Below are 23,206 nucleotides of genomic sequence, written 5' to 3'. Positions count from 1 at the left end.
GTTGAACAGGGTGATGTCTCCTTTGGAGGATGCTCGTCTTCTTGTGAAGAGTATCATTGTGCTTTTCTGGGGATTTAATTGTAGTCGCCAGTCTGTAAACCATTTTTATAGATTCAGGATGGTGTCTTGTAGTTTTCTGGTTATGAGATGTGGTTGGCGGGATTTGGCTAGTATAGCCATGTCATCTGCATAAAGGGCGATGGTGGATGTGAGAGGATTTTGAGGGATGTCTGCCCATATAGATGTTGAACAGGATTGGGGCTAGCAGTGATCCTTGAGGAACTCCAGCAAGGATTTTCCGTTGGGTTGAGACTGTTTCATTGATTTTGACTTGCATCCTCCTGTTTGAGAGGTATGATTTGATCAGGTGTATCATGTTTAGTGGAAGGTTTGCGATGATAAGTTTGTAGAGGAGGCCTTGGTGCCAGATCTTGTCGAAGGCCTTTTGAGATGGCTCCAGTGTGCTGATTCCAATTAAATCCTGTGGTGATATATTCTACCAGTCTATAGATCTGTTGGGCGGTGCTGTGATTTTGACGGAAGCCAAATTGTTCTTGTGAAATGATATTTAGTTGGTTGATATGATCTTGGAGTCTGATGAGGATGATTTTCTCTGCTATTTTTCCTAAGTTGGATAGCAGGCTGATGGGACGGTAATTTTCAGGTAGGTGTGGGTCTTTGCCTGGTTTGTGAATTGGGATGATGTCAGCTATTTTCCATGACTGGGGGAAGTGCTGCCATTTGAGGATGGAGTTTATGATGTTTGCTAGATGTGCTATGGCTTTGCGTGGTAGTGCCTTGATGACTTTGTTAGTGATGCCGTCGGGACCTGGGGCTTTTTTGATCTTGAGGTGGTTGATGATGCCGATTATTTCGGTAGGTGAGGTAGGCATTATATGGCTTGGATTGTCATCGGGACGATTTACTGTGAACCTGGCTTTACGATGGATCTTGTATACATGGCTGATGTTTAGGTTCTCATATGCAGGACTGCATTGTTTCTCTAGGTTTCTTGCTATGGCTTCAGCTTTCTCAGCATCTGTGTATGCAAGGTGCTGTTCTGCTTGGAGAGGGGAGGGGGATTTGCACTTGTTCCTGAGGTTGTTTAGGAATTTCCATATGGAATGATCTGCTGTGGAGATGGAGGTGAGTTTGTTGTCCCATTGTTGATTCCTGTGGTTCTGGAGAGCTTCTTGGACAGATTTGTTTAGTCTGTTGAGGGCTGTTTTGTCCTGGGGAGCACGTGTGTTGTGGTATCTTTTTCTTTATCTGTTTTTTTCCCTTATTAAGTCGATGATTTCTTCCGTAAGACGGTTTTGTTTGTGAGTAATCGTGGATACTGTGGCTGCTGTTATGGCTTTATTGATTTGATTGGTGAGGTTCTTTATTGCCATGTCCATTTCTTCCTTGGCTTCTATATGGGGAACCAGACCAATGTGTTCTGGTAGCACTTTCCTAAGTTTCTCCCAGACAATGGAGGTTTGGGGGAGGGGGGGAGGTGACTGGTCTTTGTTTCCTAAGTGAAGCAGGATTAGGTTGCGATCTGATGATAATTCGTTCAGTGCTTGAATGCTGTACTGGTATTTGATTTGATGTTCTGTAGGATGGCGATGCCTAGGATGTCGGCTGTGCCAGTTGGGCTGTGGTGGGTTGGTTCGGTGGGTCCTGTTACGACAGCATTGTTTAATCCTGTGTAGCTGAAGAGGATATGGCCGTTTTTATTTGTGGTTCTGCTGTTCCAGGAGGGATGTTTGGAGTGTATGTCCCCAGCAACGATGATGGATTCATTTATGCCTAGTACAGCATCCAAGTCAGAAAATAGCAGGGTCTTAGCAGGGGAGTTCTAGGCGGCGTAGATTTTAAGTCTTCCAGTTCAGTTTGTGTGGACTTCGACACCAGTGAGTTCTAGGTTGGGGATTGGGGGGGGGGTATTCCATTGTGCCTGATGCAGTTCCTGATAAATATGGCTGTACCACCACCTCTGTAGTCCAGTCAGTCATTTCTATACAGTGTGTAGCCTCTCAGTTTTGGATTGTCTGCAGGTCTTAGATGAGTTTCATTAATTAGGATGATGTCGGGGTTGTATCTGTGAGAGAATTCTTGAAGCTCCTGTGCCTTGTTTTTTAGGCCATTGGCATTCCAAGCGGCGATCTGTAGTGAGTCTGGGAGTAATCTAGTTTTGTTCATTAATTAATTATTGAAGTCTTGAAGCATTTTTGCCAATGAGGCTGTGATGACTGTTGTCATGTTTGGAAGAATTTGGTCCTGCTGGATATCTTTGGATGGGCTGGCTACTTCAGCATATGTCCTGCTTCGTCGGAGGTTTTCCAGACTGTTGGTATTTTCCATTTGTAAGAGTTGGTGTTTTGTTGTCTTTTGTTGAGTGTCAGGCAACTGGGGAGCAGTCGACTCTGGTGCCTGTGGGCAGGGTTGAGAGATCTGTTTCTTTTTGTTGTCTGTTTTGTTCTTAGGGTAGTGACTGCAGCCTCTGTAGTTTGCCAGGTGGGAACACCTGCAGTTCGCGCATTTGGCTGGTGAGGTCCTGGGTTTTGAGCAGGTTGCTGTGGGGTAGTTTTGTCCACATTTGAGGCATTTGTAGTCTGCTCTGCAGAGTTTCTGTGCGTGTCCGTATTTCTGACATCTGTGGCACTGGCCCGACGAGGCTCTTTTTCCTTGGTGGTTCAGTTGTGATTTTCAGACCACAGATTGTTGTTATGTTGTATATGTTCTTGTGTGTGTTATGTATCTTTACGAGTACTAGGGGCATTGGACTCTTGTCGGCCTGTAACATTCTGCTGACCTTGACAGGTGGGAGATCGTGGAGGCGAAGGTCTTCAGTTATTTCATCTGTGCAGATGTTTTCTGTTACTCACCTGAGTACAACTTTTAGGTTTTTCTCTGACTTCAGTGAGTAAGTATGATATTTAATATCTAACTCATCCATGGTTTTTGTGAGGTGTCTGTAGACGCCTACTGTGGCAGGCTGGATTTTAACTCCGTCATCTACATTTTTTGCCCATGAATAGGCAATTTGGTGGTTTTGTATAATAGGCCTGAGGGCTGTCCATCATTCTTTTTCCCGTAGTACAATTGGTGGGACTTTTTCATTGTTGGGTGTGGGGAGGTCAGTGTTGGGGGCATCTTCTTCCATCCCCTCGTTTACCTGAGTCTCCGCTGTTTTACGCTTTTTTCGAGCATGGGTTTCTGTATGGTCTTTTGGTGTGGGAACAGAGATTATCAGGTTCATCTTCCCTTCTTCCCCTGGTGTTGAGTTGTCCCCTTCTGTGAAGTCATCTGTCGCTGAATATAGGTTTAGAAACCCTGGCCACCCTACCTCAAATTTCTTCAACAGTTTTTTGAGGAGGTCGAGCGCCAGCTTCTTATCCAGAGATTAGACAAAGTCATCGGGACTTAAACTGTTCATGCTTAAAAGTATTCAAATATGCTTACCTGAGAAATATATATAATATAATGGTGAAGAGAACGGGAAAGGGCCGGAAAATTGTATAAAAAGTCAAAGTCTTACCTTGTACTCCACTATCAAAGAAGATTCACAAAATCTAAAACTCACTAATCACCACTGAAATCAAAAACATTCTTCGCAACCATCATGCCGGTCTCCATCTCCTTATCCATAAAAACAAGCTCAGGTGATACTTAGGTTGAAATAATGCAGAAGTCATATTTTTATATATGAGTTGCCAAAAGGTGTCACACCTTAATATATTAAATTACTCTGGATTAGAGAAAGATGTTAGAAGTTTTTCACTTGGTTAAACTATAAATTAAAGATACCAAGAAATTATATACTTGGTTTACTCCTTTATCCAAGTGTAAGCAAACAAAGTTTGCAGGACTAGGGCAACTCGTACTTCTGCATTATTTCAACCTTAGTATCACCTCTGAGTCTGTCTCCCACTGAAGAGACCTCAATAAAGGTCAAAACTGGTCTGGGTAGTGACCCTTCCCCCATAATGCATAGCATTATACATGTCCACAAGGAGATGTGCTTTGCATTATGGGATACTAAGGCAAGTGATGTGAAGTCTTAGCTTCCTTATATGAGTTGCCCTAGTCCTGAAAATACTTCAGGCACAAACTTTGTTTGCTTACACTTGGATAAAGGAGTAAACCAAGTAGATAATTTCTTGGTATCTTTAATTTATAGTATAACCAAGTGAAAAAACTTCTAACACAGTATTTATTAAATACTCCCATATATTTTACTTAATATATCACTAGCATTATTCAAACAGAAAGCAAAAGAACTAGCTACAACATTTAAATTTTGAACAGAAGAACGAATCATGCAGCAAGTGCATACTTCCACATGTCTCAGTTGCAGCTGTATGAGTAGGAGGAAACACTATTAGAGATCAGGAGATGTAGGAATAGACATGTAATTAAAAAATTATTATAAACAATTACAGCAAATCACTTCCCAAAACTTAGAGATAGGCATGCAGTCTGATTAAGATATGGACAGTTGCATAGGGCTTCACACGATTCAATTTCTGGAATCAGAAGGTTCAGGCCTTGTTTCCCATACTATTGACACTAAATATTACTTCAGAATTTACATTGGATTTCTATTTCTTGAATCATGTGAAACCCAACACCACTCTCTTAATCTTAATCAAACAGACTGTATGCCTATCTTTAAGTTTTGGGAAGTGATTGCTATTAATTGTTAATAATTTTTAACTATATTTATTACATAACTATACCTATCCTTTTGGAACTCGAATAGCATTTCCTCCTAATTGTATGGCTGTAAGCAAGACACATTGAAGTATGCACCACTCGCTGCATGACTTATTCTTGTTTTCATAATGTGTGAAGTTGGCATTTACAACATTGTACTACAATATATAAACAAGTTGGTAAAACATGATCCCCTCCCTTTTTTAGCAAACCCTGCTGACAAGCACAGAGGACACTGCTATTATCAACCCACAGGGCTCATATTCTTCATATAATCCAACTCCATGTGAATTTTCACTTTAGTTAACAGCTTCCAGTAATACTAATTATATCATGAGTGTGAATTGTTCTATTTCATTAGTTGGTGTTGTTAATGATTATTGTTATTATTATTATCGGACCTCCATGAAGTCATAGCTGTGGTGGGTTCCTCTGTCATACACACAGCTCATGCATAGCTTAAATACATTCGCATTCTCTGCAGACACCACACTCTAAGGCAATGCATTCCAATCATTCACCACTTTCCATGGGAAAACAGTTGGATTTGAAGAAAGTTCTGGAATGAGTAAAGAGAAAAAGAAATGGCTCGATCTATCAAATGGTATCAGTGAAACTTGTTATAGACCCAGGAATGAGCTATTATGTTTGTATATGCAAATGCTAGAAGTATCAGGAACAAGGGAAATGAAATGGTTGCACTGATCATTTCTTTCATCCAAAATATTGTTGAAATATGTGAGATGTGGTTGGACGAGGATGACATCTTGACAGGAATAGATATGGAAGGGTATGAAGTTTTTCATAAAGGTGGAAAGGGAAAAAAGGGGGTGGAATGCTATTGATAATAGAAAAAAAAAAGATGTAAATAGAAGATAAAGATGCAGGGAGAAAATAGTGGTAGTGGTTTTAAGGCAGCATGGTGTGAGATAAAGGTGAACAGAATGAAATCCTTTGTTGGATATTGCTATAGACGTGGTAATGTGGAGGGTAGTGACCAGGAAATGTATAAGCAAATAAGAAAAGGGTAATCATTATGGGGGATTTTAATTATGGCAATATAGACTGGGATGATGAGATGGAAACTGGAAGTAAAGAAAACGAGTTTCTTGAGTTTTTGAGGGACAAGTACTTCAGACAGTATGTAACAGAGAGCACAAATGGAATGAGGTATCAAATCTCCCTCTAGTTGGTGAGAGTGACCATGAAGGAATAACCTGGGTCATTACCAACCATGTGAGGACTTCTGTAAGGAAAGGCATGTGTGGAACTACAAGGCTAGTAATTATGAGAAACTCGGGAAAGAGCTTGCAGCTGTAGCATGGAATGAGAAGTTGGGTGGAAAGGAGATCAATGCTGCTTTGGTGATAAGAACTATCTCGTAGAAGCAATGTGTGAATGTATTCCAAAGGTCAGAAGATTAAATAAGGTAGGTGTGAAATGGATGAAGAGATAAAGCATGCAATACAGAGAAAAAAATTCATTATGGAGGCAACAGAAGAGGAGTGATAATAATCAATTCCATGAGGAATACAAAGAACAGACAAGGAGGGTGAATTGGTTGGTAAAGGTAGCAAAAGTTCAGTTTGAGCAGCAGCAGCAAGCTAATGAAGCCAAAAAAAAACCAAAAAAAAACCGATTATGGTAGGATGGCACTGATTGGAGAAAATGGTATAAGGGCAACAGCTTCAGAGGATGATGATGAGGAGGAAGAGAGACTGACTGTGAGTGAGTGAGTGAGGAAGAGATATATGGGGAATTAAGCAAACTTGATATTAACAAGGCTGTGGGACTTCATAATATATCAAGCATCAAATTATAGGCCAATTTGTGTGTGAAGTGTGGTCAAAGTGTTGAACAGTCTGGTGAGAATCAGGATCCAGAATGATTGACAACAATGGTATTATCTTTGATGGACAAGCATGGATTTGCTAAAGGAAGGTCATATTTTATGGAAGTTTTTTCACTTGGCTATGCTACCAATTACATATTTGGTTTAATTCTTTATCCAAGTGTAAGCAAACAAAGTTTGCACTTGAAGTACTCTCAGGACTGGGGCAACTCGTGGCAAAGGTGGTATAAGTTCTGATCACTTGCCTTATTATCCCATAATGCAAAGCACATATAATGCAAAGCACATAATACATATCCATATCCTTATGGATATGCATGATGTTATGCATTATGGAAAGGATCACGATCCAGACCAGTTTCGACCTTTATTGACTGTTTAAGTTCAGGTCAATCTCCAAAAACTCATGCGATCCCCCAGATCGCCCAACAATGAGCAACCTGAAGGATCAAAAACTCAGCATTGTTCCCCTCAGTAACAGGCTCACCCCATCACCGAGAAGAACTCTCAGCATTGGCTCTACCCAGTGGCAGGTTCACCCCACCATTCAGCAGAGCCGCTTGGATTTCATCGGATTTCACCTGAGGGGGTAACAGCAGCAGCCGTGCCACAGTTAGCTTCATGAGCTACAGCATTGCCATTCATTCCCCCCCCACACACACACACACACACCACCACCACCTGGGTAGCAGCAACAGCTGTGCCTCAGTAAACTTCATTGGCTACAGTATTGCTATCCACCACCCAGGCATCCAACCAGTTTCGACCTACAGGTCTCGTCAGAGGGAGCTAGACTCAGAGGTGGTGATACTAAGGTGGAAGTAATGCAAAAGTCATATCACCATATACCAGTTTCCAAAAACTGTCAACACCTTATTATTAAAATTCTCTGGATTAGAGATAGTTGATGGAAGTTTTTTCACTTGGCTATGCTACCAATTAAATATTTGGTTTAATCCTTTATCCAAGTGTAAGCAAACAAAGTTTGCACCTGAAATATTTTCAGGACTGGGCAACTCATGGTAAAGGTAGTATAAGTTCTGATCACTTGCCTTAGTATCCCATTAATGCAAAGCACATATCATTATGGGTATGTATAATGTTATGCATTATGGAAAGGATCTACCCAGATCGGTTTCGACCTTTATTGAGGTCTCGTCAGTGGCAGCTAGACCCACAGGCGGTGATGCTTTTGCATTACTTCCACCTTAGTATCACCACCTCTGGGTCTAGTTAACACTAACAAGACCTCAATAAAAGTGGAAACCGGTCTAGGTAGTGATCCTTTTCATAATGATATGTGCTTTGCATTATGGGATACTAAGGCAAGTGATCAGAACTTATACCACCTTTACCACGAGTTGCCCCAGTCCTGAAAATATTTCAGGCAAACTTTGTTTGCTTACACTTGGATAAAGGATTAAACCAAATATGCAAAAGGTCATATTTTAGTAATCTACTTACTTATTACAATAAAGTAAGAGCAGCATTGAATGTAGGAGATGAATACAAAGTAATATACTTAGACTTTGCAAAGGCTTTTAATAGATTACCGCATGATAAATAGATATTGAAACTAGAGCGGATGGGATTGGATATTAGGCTAGTGCACTGGATTGAAGATTGGCTGTCTGATAGGTATCAACAAGTTGTATATGGGGAAGCAATATCCCAGAAGAGGAAAGTCACTAGTGGTGTGCCTCAGGAGTCTGTTTTAGGGCCAGTGCTGTTTAACCTGTATGTTAATGATATTGAGAAAGATTTGAATGGGGATTTATACTTGTTTGCAGATGATGCAAAGTTGAGATGAACTAAGAGGAGCAGAGAAGAGATTGTGGCATTATAAGAAGACTTGAATAGACTGAGTGTATGAGCATGGGAGTGGGAATGCCAGTTAATTGTTGTGAAATGTAAGATTTTAAATTTTGAAAAACAAAGATGGGATGCTAAATTTACTCTTGGTGGGGATATATTTTTGGAGGTGAAGGAAATAAGAAATCTTGGGGTGATGGTGGATAAGGATCTAAAATTTAGAGGATATATTGCCAAAATTGTGAGGACAGCATAAGGAATTCTGGTAATAATGTCTAGGACACTGAATCTCCTTACTTGTAGAAGTTAGGAGATTCTGGTTCCATTGTATAAGGCTCTGATTAGGCCACATATGGACTACTGTGCACAGATTTGGTCATCTGGTTTTCAAAAGGCTGAAGAGATGTTGGAGAGAGAGTCCAGAGGTGATTGACTGAAATAGTTTCTGATCTCTGGAATGAAGAAAGGTTGAGGCTGCAATTTGCAGAGTCTACTGGATAGGAGTTAGAGGGCCAATATGATAGAAATGTACAAGTTAGTAAGGGGTTGTTATAACTGTGGTCAAGAATTGTGACCACTAGGTCACAGTTCTTGACCACTTCCCATGCACTGCATTTTATATATTTTTTGTATTTTTATTTATTTTTACAAAATCCAGAATGCAGATTAACACTTTATTTATACTGAATTTGCTTGTATATGTTAAGACTTGGATATTGTTAAGAGTGGACTGCAACAAATACATACCAGCATTATTCATAATATACAAATAGTTTTTGATCAGTAATAACACACTCTCACCTGTAAGTATTCGTATCCCCACAGTACTCAAAAGTGCTCCTTGAAGAAGTCATCTGGTAAGAACCTGCTTTATTCCCTCCAACATAAACTTTTGTTGGAGAAGACAGATTGAAGTTTGGAGAGGGAAAATCTTGAAATGTAGGAAATGAAGTGAAAGGTGGTGGTCTGGTTTCACTCTTGGGAGGAGGTACACTGCCATTTGTACTTGAGGACTCAAATTTGGCTTGATTATACTTGTTAGAATGTTGTGTAAAAGACTGGCTGCTAGAACTTTTAAAACTGTGTGAATGACTAATTGATGTATGTGTCCTGGACTGTACACTAGCTGAAGAACAATCTTTTGCACTATTTTTATCACCATTGAGCAGCAAAGAAGTGTCCGCACAATGAGAAGTCCTTGAGTCAGAATCTGAGCTAAAACTCCAAGCTTGACTAAAAGCATCTTTTTGAGGTTGCTGAGAAGAAAATGATTCACCACAGGTAGCAGGATCAAAATACATGCTTGTTGGCCGATGTGGAAAAGTATTAAATATTGTATTCATACCACTCTCTTCTAGCAGTTGAGCAAACCTTTCCTGATTATCCTGTACAAATTCACTAAAGAGATCATTATTTCCCACTTTGAACTTTTCCTGAGCTTCTGCAAAGAAATGCTTCATTTTTTCTGAAGGACTTCCAATTCCTGATTCTGGAAAACCACTGCGCCACCTGTGATTTTCCTCTCTTATTTGAGAAAACCAGTCCTGTGTTTCCTGCATCAGTCGGGCTAACCTTTCTTGACGTTCTTTATCCATTTTAGAATCCTGATAGTTTCCATTCATATCTGATGATGATGTATTAGGCTGATGTAAAGGTTCTTTAAAAGAAAATCCAATGAGCTTAACTCTTTCAGATTTAAGAGGTGGAGGAATGTCATGCCTTTTAGAACTAATTTTACCATTAACAGTAATTGATAATGGAGTAACACCACCTGGAGATGCTGGATGACACAATGATTTGCTACTGCAGTCACTTACTGATGCAAACCTTACTAGTCGTACTTTTTCATCCTTGCGAGGTAATGGTGAATCCATCCCTAGATGGAAACACCTGTCTGGGGAAGAACCCCACAGACAATTGTGTTGCCTCCGCCCTATGAATAAAAAATAAAATATATTTCTTCTCTGTGTACAATACATACTAGAATATTGTAAATAATTTACCAATCTAAAAGTAAAAAGCAATATACTTAAAAATACTTCTACAATAAACAAGGATTCCACAAAAGGAATTTCAAATTCCATAAGTATCACATTTCATTATTTTTAGTGATTTTTCTTATTATAATTCCTTGCATCTCAAACCTATACTTTTTAACAAATGTTACATTAATCTCCTTAAAATACTTTATCTATTACTTCTCTAAAAATTTTGCTATCTGAGGTGAGATATTTATAATGATATTTAAGGCAATACTTATGACTTCAGGCCTCACCTGGGGAACCAGAGATGTTGCAGTAACAAGAGACGCAAAGGCTTACATGGGAACTGAGGTAAATGAAATGGTGGGTGCATAGCATACAGCTGTGGGATTGGATGGTATACCAGCTCAAGTTTTACATGAAGGTGATAGGTAATTGTCAGTGCCCTTAACCCCATTGTTTAATTTTTATAAGTCTCAGCTCTAGGTTAGTCCCAATGGGGTGGAAAGAGGGTAAAATAGTTCCATTGAATAAAGGAGGCTCCAAAACTGAAGTAGCAAATTACTGACCATTCAGCATATCAGAAGTTGTTGTCCAAGTACTGAAAAATTGGTCAAGAACAAAATACAGGAATGGATAGACAGAAATGGAATACTATATGGGAGCAATGTTTTGGGAAGAGTAAAGCATGCCTCTGTAAATTCCTCACATTTTATAATACAGTGACAGCTGAGTTGAATAAAGGTAATAGGTTTATAGTGATATTGCTGGACTTTGCAAAAGCCTTTGACAAGATACCACATGGAATTCTAATCAGTAAACTGCAGCACATGGGGATGGGTATAGGACTGGTGAGATGGATAAGAAGGTGGTTGATGAAGAAATATCAGAGTAGAATCCAGATGGCATCTATTCAGGAATAGATTCCACAGGGCTCTGTTCTTGGACAGCTACTATTTAATTTCTACATTAATGATACAGGAAAGGATCTCAGAGCAATTGTTCATTGTTTGCTGATGATGCAAAGTTGGGTAGAGCAATAGTTAATCAGATGATGTTAAAATTTTGCAGGATGATTTGGATAGACTGGCAGTCTGGACAAAGAAGAATGGATGTCAGTTTAATGTGGCAAAGTGTAAGGTTATGCATTTTGGGGTGAAAAGATTACCAGCTGTATACCACATTGGTGGAACTGTACTCCAGGAAATTGACAAAGCCAGAGATTTGGGAGTGTTAGTGGATAGGAAGTTGAAATTTAGAGGACACATAGCAAAAGTGGCTACAGCAGATCAACAGATTACTTGGTTACTGAAGAATACTTCTACTTCTGATGACAAACAAAGATAAGCAAGTTATTATTCCTCTTTACTGAGCCGTGAAAAGACCCCATCTTGACTACTGCATGCAGATCTGGGCACCAGGGTTTCTTGGTAATGAGGAAGATATGGAGAGGATCCAGAGGCGAGTGACTAAGATGCTAGAAGGTCTATGGAATGAACCTTATGAGAACAGGTTGAAGATATGTGGGTTATTACAGAAACTGGTTGACAGGCAGAAAAGGGGTGATATGATTGAGACATATAAATTACTCAAGGGTTTTTACAAGATTAATTTAGAGGAAATTTTTCAGAACAGGTCTGGTGGTAATGGGAGAACTAGGGGCCATCCTTGGAAACTGAATAAGAGTGTAATTAGCAAAGGTGTTAGAACTAAGTTTTTTGCTTGGAGAGTGGTGAATGGGTAGAATAGGTTACTAAAGTCTGTTGCAGGTGCCATGACTGTGAATGAGTTCAAGAAATATCACAGCAGGTGTCCCGCAAGGCTCCCTATTATTGCCGCTACTCTTCAACATTTTTATCTCAGACGTCCCAAGCACAGCATTAACCCCCATGGCTTTCTATGCAGATGACATGGCGATACTGACCAAATCGCTCAGACCATACCTAGCCACACAAGGACTACAAAACGCAGCAACGAATCTTGAAAAATGGTTTCGGAAATGGCGAGTTGATGTCAATGCAGATAAAAGCACGGCCATACTATTTACAAGGAAGAAAGCAGACAATCATGGAGCAGTCACGATGTTCAATACTAATATCCCATGGCAAAAAGAAGTAAAATACCTGGGAATCAAACTAGATAACCATCTCAGCTTCAACTCCCACATCTCTCATGCCTGCAACAAAGCAAACTCAGCAATAGCTCAACTCTACCCTCTACTCAACCGTAGAAGCAAAGTCAGTCCAGAAAACAAATTACGAATATACCAAGCAATCACCAGATCCTTACTAACTTATGGTTCACTAGCGTGGAGCCACACCTCCCCTCCGAATGATCTTCGATGCCCCGTGGTTTGTAAGGAACACTATCCTCCACCAAGATGGAAACCTGCCAGACATACCTACGTTTCTCCTCCAGATAGCAACCAAGTACTTTGCTCAGGCATCACTCCATTCCAACCTACTCATTCGTGAGTCATCAGATTACGATGAAAAAGACAGATGGAAACATAAACGCCCAAGGGCAGTCCTGATCACAGATTGAAATATTTTTACACAGCCCTAATTAGGGCGAGCCAAGTGCTCAAAACTTTCTTTATTTAAACAATTAAAAACATACCGATTACGGGATAAAAATCCAAGGGGGTTGATGTCCATCCAGCCATAGAAGTTAGAAGTATCAAAAACAAAGATAAAACTCTTAGTAAAATAAAACATGTTACAAAAGGCAATGATTCGCTGGAATATACTCATTTCCAGAAATTGAGGGTCAAGTGCTCTTTCTACTCCTCTTAGAGAATGAAAAGGCGTTAGAGGAGTTTTTTTTTTTTTTTTGATTGACTACGATTTAATATTTTTAAAGACTTCTAAGAAATGGTGGCATTCTGTATACATTGCATGTGTATAAACGTTTACGAGATAAATATTTAAATATGGTATATTTATCGTTTACTGACATATCCTTCTACCTTTTGAATGATTAGAGTGTGTATTCATTTATATTTATGGAAATCAAAAGTTTCAGTATAAATAGCACAGGTTCCATCCTAATCCTATAATACCATAACTGATTGCATTTCATGCAAAACATGCTTTTAACATTATTATATCTAAAATAAATAAAAAAAAAAGAAAAGGAAAAATGCGATTTCTAAGTTACTATCAATGTTCAATCCTAAATAAATTATAGCATTTCTGTTGAACCATGTTTTCACTATTCCCCTACAACAGTGTTCCCCAACGTTTTTTGGATCATGCCCCACCTCAACTCCTCAAAGATTTTGATGCCTCCCCTCTAGCATAATAATCAGCCAAGTTCTGAAAAAGTATAATATGAATATGTACTTTAAATAAAAAAAGGAACATAGGTAAAACTGTTTTTGACTTGATTCAATGAATATAAATTTTATATTACACTTTGTATATTATAAAACATAAATCGAACTGAACACGGGAAAATAAAATCCAAGTTAATGCAATCCTTGAGCTTGATGTCTGCTGCAAAGCGTTTTTATTTGAGGTACTAATTTAGACATTTACAATCTCAAATCCCCATGGTTTGTGATATCCAATCGATTTCTTTTTTTCAGTAGCAAGTCATTTACAGCACTAAAGCCACATTCAACTATATATGATGTCAGGACAGTATTTTTTTTTTTTTTTTGCAAAACTAGTTGAATTTTGGTATTTCGTTTCTGTCTCATCAAAAAGCCATGTCATTGTTCCTTTTATGTTAAATAAATTTCTAATAGACTCATCATTTTGCTTTTCTGAGAGTTCTTCTTGATACCAGTGGCGGCGGGTGAAAATTTTAAGTGGGGGTACTGCATATACAAAAAAAAACACTTTTTTCCCTAATCAGTAACGAATTTATTAATAAATAAATTTACATATTAAAAATTGCTTTATTAAAAATATTTCATCCTCACCACGAACAAACACCAATAAGAAAAGTTTCGTATCAATAGCAATGACAAGTGCAAACGAATATTGGCGTTAGATCGCAGTGCATTTATTTCGTGCAACGATAATTGAAAAAATATAATTCTTTTCATATTTTCAACAGTGACACTCGTCAGAATTCAGTCTTGTATCTATAAATAAACAAACAAATAAAATAACATATAAATAATTATATGTTATTTTAACAAAATAAAATAAGATTTACAAAAAATAGTTCACCAGGCACATGCACCAATAATAAACGTTTCATATCTCACAGAAATAAGGCGCGTAAGCTTACTAAAAATACACTGCCGTTTGAGCAGTTACAGTTGGGAATGATGTAACGTGCAATGACGAGCAAATGAATATCGGCGTTAGATCGCAGTGCATTTGTTTCGTTAATCGAACAATTCCAATTATTAACTATTCAATCAATGTCAAAACATAAGCTGTAACCTTTAACATGTGCTGCATTTATATAATGTTGTAAGCATTGTTATTATATATAAACACAAACAAAATTTAATTTTTTCATTTTTTCCTTGGGGGTGCTGCAGTGTCGCAGTGCTTATGTACGGGCCGCCACTGCTTGATACTGTATTTATGTTGACTGCTGTACTAGTGATGTCAACTTTTTTTTTCGGAAAGTCAGGGTTGCAACATCGACAATTTACCACCAACAATGGTGAGTTTTTTTGAATATATCGGTGATGAGGTGACGAATGCAACGCTATTTTCTAATTCCCCCTGGGGGAATATGCCCCACGTTGGGAAACACTTCCCTACAGTCTCACCCTTACTTACTTAAATTAAGGGGATATTAAATCCCACATAGTTTTAAAACCGAATAAGAAACTCAAAGATTGGAATCAGAGAGTTTCTTGCCGAATATAGTAAACTATAAAGTATCGGCGACACTAGCGTTAGCCAATGCAAGTGATCCTAGTACGTAGTACAATACCGGACGACTCGTTGCAAAGGTGGGGGAAATACCTAAGAATAGCGATCTGAACTTCCCCCACCTTTGCAACGAGTTGCAAAGGTGGGGGAAATACCTAAGAATAGCGATCTGAACTTCCCCCACCTTTGCAACGAGTCGTCCGGTATTGTACTACGTACTAGGATCACTTGCATTGGCTAACGCTAGTGTCGCCGATACTTTATAGTTTACTATATTCGGCAAGAAACTCTCTGATTCCAATCTTTGAGTTTCTTATTCGGTTTTAAAACTATGTGGGATTTAATATCCCCTTAATTTAAGTAATGTTTTCATTGCCGAAATGAAGCTTATTAGTTGCATCTGTTTGGAAAACTCGTTCGCAGAGTATATAAGTTCTTTTCGCTATACACTTTGGTATTAGGTCTAGCTACTCACTGATGAGATCCAGTTTGTGAGGAGTGCCCGATCCAGCGAATCTGAAAGCGAGCTGCATGTTCCAGTCCTGCTGCCAGAAGCTTCCAGCCTTGGTGAGAAATTTTTTTTTAGTTATAGTTATATTTTTTGTCCTTTCTTTTTGCCTGGTGCCTGCTTGTAGTCTTCTGCCTCTACGTAGTGTAGCAGGAGATTTCTGCAAACCGGAACACTTGGCCCTCGTTTAAAGGTCTATCCACTTTTTCAGGAACTTAATTCATAGTGAGATATTTTTCTCTCTTCCAAATGACTTCATTTCTGCCGCGAGTGAAGACCCTCGGTATAGAGGCAGGTGTCAACGAACCGAAGAGGACTTTAGCGAGAGCTCTCGCCAACATAGTAGGGCACAAAAGATATTTGGTTTTACACCTTATGGAGCAGGTAGATACCAGATAGTTGTGAAAGATATAGAAACCAGGAATAAGTTAATGGCAGGTGCAGAATGTGAAGGGAAAATGATCTATCCCTTTGTAGTAGGAAGTCTACTGAAGACACTACGAATAGAAAGGTTCCCTGTAGAATATCTCGAGGAAGGGAGTGAGATAATAAAAAAGGTTTTCTCAAAATGGGGAGACGTACGGGACATAAAAATCACCAACGATGCTGACTACCCCGACTGGAAGACTGGCGAGGTGACCTTCCTTATGGAGATGAAGGCCGAAGTCCCCAACTTTGTATTTCTAGGCTCTGCCAGGGTAGTAGTCAACTACCCTGGTGTAAAAAAGCAATGTTTTCGGTGCGGATCACTCGAACACCTAGGTGCAGACTGCCCCAAGAACAAATGCAGGAACTGCATGGCGGCAGGACATGCCCTAGCCCAGTGTGAGGCACCTTGCCTGAAATGTGGAAATACAACCCACAAGGTAGACGTTTGTCCCAACAGGACACAAGCAGAACAAATAGGAGGTGCTATATCGCCAACCCCAGCAACCACTCCAGTAAATAAACCTGAACCCGAAAAAAAGGACGACATTCTAGTTATAGGCAAAACAGCAGAGGAGCCTAAAACAACGGAGCAGGAAGACTCTCCAGTCATTCAACCCACAGCTATCGTGACAGTAACAACAGGAAATCAAGCCGCCACCATGGAAAATAAAGAAAAAAAAGAAACGTTATGCAAGGAAAACTCGCATCGAGACGGAAGAGACCACAGAAGTAGAAGAAATGGAAGCCAGCAACAACACAGAAAAAAGACCAATCAGTCCTGAAGAAGGAGAAACGAGAGAACAAAACCAGATAACACATGCCCAGAAGAAGTATCTGACTCTGAGGAAGAGGAAGAAAGGGAGATCAGAATAGAAAATCAAGAAGAGACTGAAAAATCAAGAAAAGGCAATATTACCTCAGCCGAGGAATCGGAGGAAGAATCCATCCCTGCCGTGGACGCCCAAAGGGTTCTAATGCGTTTAATCCCAGAAGACTCCGAGGTAATCCTCCAGAGGGCAATAGACAAAATAGGAGCACCTATACTCCTCCTCACAGGTCCTGAGACCATAAGCTTAGAATGGGGAGACCTCTATATAGAAAGATTAAGTGAACTAAACCCAGCACAGCTAAAAGGAATCCCTGAATTAAACGAAGAAACGGAAAGGAGTCTGTATAAAGCTCTTCACCAAATAATAAATGGCCGGGAAAAAACAGTAGCTTCTCAAATCTTACAGAAAAATACAACAAAAAAAGAGTTAAGGGCAAACTAAAAACTTGTCCTCCTTTCAGGACCAACTAAATACTTAATTCTATTGTACAACTTATTGGTTTCTCTAGCTCACTAAGGAGGGGGTAGACCTGAGAACCCGGGCTGCGAAGGCCTACGTCGAGGCGGTGCAGCTCCTTGTGGGCTGCATCACTCGGGCCGGGTTCTTCCCCCAACTCTCGATTCTCTGGTTGATAAAGTCCACCTCAATACGGATCCCGCTATCGCAGTTTTTTTCTTTTCTTTTTTTTCTTTTTCAGTTGTAAGGCATAGTTTAAGAAGAATCTAAGTTCCAAATTTTAACAAACGTTTTCTTTTTTTTAGCGGTTTACGAGATGACGTCTCCAGACACCTGGATTAATGTAACCTAAAGTTATCTTTTTCGTATAAAGTGAAGTGTAAATTTTAAGTTTTTTTTTTTAGAACAGGTGTAAGGAGATTATGTTTTACAGACCTTTTAGCCACAACCTCTGGGTTACACAGCTAAACAGGTTGACTGAGGCCTCTTTTTATCTCCTACTATCCTACTCTACCTTTCTTTAACTTCCCCTATTGCTACCTGCTGATCCTCAGCAATCTTTATACTCCAAAGGCCGATGATGAAAGACATGAACTCCATTCTACTCACTGATGAAGCCTCAAAAAAGGCTGAAACCGGTCTGGGTAGTGACCTCTCTCCATAATGTAATAACAGCATACATTTCCTAGGAAATGTGTTTTTACATTATGGAAAATACCTAAGAATAGCGATCTGAACTTCCCCCACCTTTGCAACGAGTCGTCCGGTACTGTACTACGTACTAGGATCACTTGCATTGGCAAACGCTAGTGTCGCTGATACTTTATAGTTTACTATATTCGGCAAGAAACTCTCTGATTCAATCTTTGAGTTTCTTATTCGGTTTTAAAACTATGTGGGATTTAATATCCCCTTAATTTAAGTAATGTTTTCATTGCCGAAATGAAGCTTATTAGCTCTTTATACTTAAGTCACCCTTACTTATTCCTCCAACTGCTACCATCAACACAGCGCCATCTGCCGTCCACCACCACTAGTATATATTGTCTGTAAATTATGTGTTCTCGTGGTCGATTTGCCTGTAAAAATAAGTATTTTCGGATCTGCGTTTACCATGGCTCATCTCATTTACAAAATCTAAAATAAAAAATCAATGTAATAATATATGCGAAATGTTAATTTGCTTGGTAATTGTAGGTGAAAGAAAGCGTTAATGACGGATTATGAACATGATTAGTCTTAATTGACAGAATTCGACTACTGTGGCCCTTATTTCTACAGGTTGTGATCTAGACATGAAATAGCTTTTAAAGTGATCACGGGTTTCCCAGTTATTCTAAATTAAAATTTGATCGGGCAATGGTGTCAAAAGCTTTTTATCAGTCTAGAAAAAATATTACTGATTATTGAGTTAACGAGCTATATTTTTTTACTAATTTCTCTAGTATTAAAAAAAAAGATAAAAGAACGCGAAAAATTCTCTAATGCTTTTTATTCCCAAATGGAGTAGGTGAAGCTCCCTTAGTTTAAAAAAAAAGTTTGTAATCATTAAGATCATTTTTGTATTTCGTTTATAGACGAGTATTATCAGCGTTCTTAAATTGTGTAGTAAGAGTGACAGCTATCGACAACATATTAAAAATGTCAACTGAAGGGGCCAGTAAGTCACATTCTGACAATATTGCCATGTATATCATTGTGGTCGTATCAACTCGTAAGCTTTTAAGATTGACTGTAATTAATTTTCTATTTTTTTCAAACAGAAAGGAGATACGGATTTCTCAATTCTTTTAACGGTACTTACCATTAAAAGAATTGAGAATTAATTAATACTTATTAATGAGCATTAACATTAATGCTACGAACAACTTTTTTTTTTTTTTTCATTTATTAATAACCATGTCATTGAACGATGACAATGATTGGTGGGTGTTTGGGTTACGCCAAAACAACTAAAACTGCGAAAAGATCTATAAAATCATGTTATGATGATTTCTATCCGTTTAGTAGGTTTTATTTTCGTATTTTAAACTAAGAAAAGCAAAACTTTTATACATTAAGATATATGAAATATCTATAACCTTCATAAGTTAGCCGTCAAGAAGTTAACCCTTATTGTCCAATTCTCAAAACGAGACTTATGTGCTGTAGTGTCCCAACTAATCAAGAAGATGCACTAAATCTATTTTGTAGGTTTTTATATTTGATTAAAAATACCCGCAAAATCAAACTAAAGCCATTCATTCTAACCTTTATTTCTGAGTTATATAAGCTCCGAATGTTGTCATCTCCCAGAAAACACAGGTTGCTTCTTTAAAAAGAAACTGTTGGCAACAATCCAGTACAAAGAATTGGCATTGATATCATTACGGAGATTTAACAGATTACTTACCGTGCAACTTCATTCAATGACAAGTAAATTTTACAGACTCAAAAGAAGGTCTGATGTAATGCGCATTTTGAAGGACAAAACTTGAATTAAAAGATAGCCAACCAAGTATGTTTCTGTTGGAAACAAGGACGAGACAACTAATCCATGAGTATTGTATATTATATATTTTAATTCCTTGCGTAATCCGGCAGTTGTCTGTCTTGAAGGAAATGAAAACACTTCCGTATGAATCTGACTAATTTGAATTCTACATGGGATTCAAACTCCGATATTTTCATCCGAAAGGCATGAGTCGGATCGTCCTCGCGAATGTATTACAGAGGCACTGAGTAAAACGGGAGTATTCTATTCAAAAATTTCTGATATTCAGAACTATTACTCCTTAATCTCAAGAATGATTGGAAAGTACAAAAGTTAAAATAAATAAATAAATAGTACAATTTTCAGATATCAATCGGCATTGGTGACCAAATGAGAACCCATGAGCAAGATTAAGTCAATAAAAGATCAATATTTTGTATAATTACTGTTTTTATTATTATTATTAAAATAAAGTCTTGACCATAAGTTCAGCATTACCAGAGGGAAGGGAAAAAGAACTAAGGGCTTTTTTTGCGAGAAAAAATATCAGTGTTTAGGGCAAGGCTTGTCATATGAGTACAGTGAGTGGCGATTGGTCGTTTATGTATGAGGAAGAGGGGGTTGGTGGAAAAAAGCTCTGAGGGGCACCTGCATTAGTCGGAAATCTGAAGAGAGGGACCAACCTTTGCTATTACACACATTTAACAAATTGCACACAAGATGGCAATTTGTTGAGAACATTTCAGTGCCATAACTGAGATTTCATAACATTCTGTGCTTGTTAAAACATGTTGACGTTTATGAGTGTGGTGGGGAGGGGGGTTCCGATCCTGTTGCGTTAGTAAGTCAGGATGAATGCATCCTGGCTTATTAACGTAAGCCTAATGATTCATGCAAACTATTCCAAGTGTCTTAAATTAAAACTCAGGTGCAGTCCATAATATACAGATTAAACTCGACAGATACGTGCGTTTCAAAAACGAATAAGAAATTAAACTTAATTCCATTTGATTCTGGAACTTAAACTAATTTTCTTTCGTTTCCACTCACCGTAATGTTTCATCACGCAAGCCAGCAGTGACTTGTACAAAGAAGATGTATTTCCGAATAGGAAGTTGAATATAGAGTGAGAGAAAACAGCTGTTTACTAGACCAGAATAAGTTCTGGAAGTTCGGAATTTTGGAGAGAAATATAGCATAAACGAAAGAACTTAAAAAAAAAAAAACAGAAAGGAGGGTAAGATTGTTAAGAGAGAAGCAAATATTTCTCCCAAATTAATGGACGAAGTAAAGTTGGAAATATGAATAAAATTGCTAAGAAAGAATTACACGGTTTTCCCCGACGAACAATTCCTTTACGATATGTTGAGTAGCAAACTTGTTCTGGTTAAATGTTTGAAACACGGAAGAAATGCGCTGTTTTTTTTTTTTTTTTTTTTGTGTGTGTGTGTGTTCACGGATGGCAAAAGGAGTTTCCAGAAGAAAGAATGGGAACTTTTAAAATTATCGTCGTGTTGTATTTCCATGGAAACAGAAGAGGAACTGACGTGTTTAAAGGAGATATTACAGAAGAAAATGTCATATTCAAGATATGTGATGTGCATATTTTTTATATCCATAAAAAGAAGGTATGAGTTGTCTAAAACTTGAAAAAGTTTTGGCACCATAGTAGAGTTCAAAGGATTTATTCGTGTATTTTCGTGAATAATGCTGAAAATTAACTATCGTTGGGTTCTATGGGGAAGAAAAAAATTTTTTTTTTCTTTTTCAGTGTTTTTCATACTTCCTTTAGTTGTAGACACTCAAGGTTTGGCCAGTTTCATTTATATGTGCGAATTTAGTTGAGAATAACATGGACATTTTCAAAAGACAAACTGCAACAGAAAAAAAAAGTGGTTGTGTTGGATTGTATCTTCTTCTCAATCACGTTTTATCGTCTTACGATTCTCTCTCTTTAATATTTAACTAGTTGTAGGCTGATATATCAATCGAATATGAAGAAAATTTATATTATACTGCGCCACTCCATATTCTGAATTGCAAGAGCGACTTAGATAAATCAACCTTCAACTGTACTAGGTTATCATAAGCTGATTTTAGGCGGAGGTTTTTATTTTTATTATATAAGGTCCTGCTGAGATTCGTATTATTTTAATGAGCGGTGCAATGAAACAATCAGGCAAATACAAGATTCAATTCAAACAAAATTATTTAACGCAGTGTCACATAAATTACATCATAACACAGCATTCCAACAGGGACATTACAATTAAACGAGTACAAAACTTTCATTAAGATTCTAGTATACCACTCAGCTCAGCTCAAACATTATAATTAAAGATTATACTTAACAGATCGTACCCTTCTTGTTACAACGGACTTCTATCATAACTTTACTCTGATCAAGGTTATATTTCAAAACATTTAAATATCAAATCAGTTCCAGATATTCAGAATGAATACAACTCATGAACCATCAGACATTTATTTGTACTTCTCTAAGCTCAGTCAATCAATTTTAGTTCTCGTAAGTTCGAGATTCCTAAATTTATAGACTCGGGAGAATATAACTTTTACGCACTTGGTTTAAATTATCTACCTATTTCTTCTTTTTCTTATACGTATTATCCTATTTCCTGCACTATTCCACTGCTAGGGGTTAGGAAAACTCAGAAAAAGGTAAGTTAAAATACCAAGCGATTCCGGGTCCTTTAAATTCCCTTCAAATTTGTTTTTCCCTTCGTATATAGTAGTTCACGCTCCAACACGCGCTTCGAGAAATTTGCAAGTTTTCTCACAACAACCAAATGATATCACAAAGAATTATCTGGATATATTAAAATTACATACAGTTAAGTTTCTTATATTATTATCAAAGGAATAAAGTAAATAAAATAAATAATTTAATATAGAGCCTTTTCATGTCTATTTTAAAATCACATAAATAAAATTAACCAACAAAACTCAAAAGGAATTACATGAATACCATTTTGTAAGCAAGAAACTAACAGAATAAATTTAAATAAGTCCTACTTATGACGTAGTAGATGATGTTAATTATGAATGAAGTATTATTACTTATAAATATCTTCATTCACAATTGAACAGTTGTTTGGATAATAGGGCAAAAACACCAAAACATCAGCATCAAACAACTAAATACTATATGCAATTTGTTGTGACATCTTGTTTGAAATAATGACCAAAGCTACATCTAAGGTTATGTTAGTACGTTTGTTAATTGCGTGTGTTGGTTGGCCTCTTTTGAGGGATGATAAACGGTTTCAGGAAGGGGGAATCCTACTATCGCTTACTA

The 23,206-nt window shown here is 38.0% G+C and overlaps 1 protein-coding gene across 3 annotated transcripts in view; it reads right to left on the bottom strand.

Annotated features, from left to right (window-relative positions):
• Positions 1-23,206, bottom strand: part of LOC150101904 (FYVE, RhoGEF and PH domain-containing protein 2-like) — a 310,945-nt gene that overhangs the window by 153,909 nt on the left and 133,830 nt on the right. For all 3 annotated transcript variants that reach the window (XM_090400010.1, XM_090400009.1, XM_090400011.1), the window contains one exon: positions 9,170-10,301. In XM_090400010.1, coding sequence (XP_090256136.1) covers positions 9,170-10,242 — 1,073 coding nt within the window. In that variant the 5' untranslated portion in view covers positions 10,243-10,301. The remainder of the gene's footprint in view (positions 1-9,169; positions 10,302-23,206) is intronic.

Source organism: Typopeltis vanoorti, chromosome 11, assembly GCF_054136105.1.
Source record: "Typopeltis vanoorti isolate ZY-2024b chromosome 11, IOZ_Tvanoo_1.0, whole genome shotgun sequence".
Classification (NCBI taxonomy): domain Eukaryota; kingdom Metazoa; phylum Arthropoda; class Arachnida; order Uropygi; family Thelyphonidae; genus Typopeltis; species Typopeltis vanoorti.
This window is presented reverse-complemented; position numbering and strand designations above follow the sequence as displayed.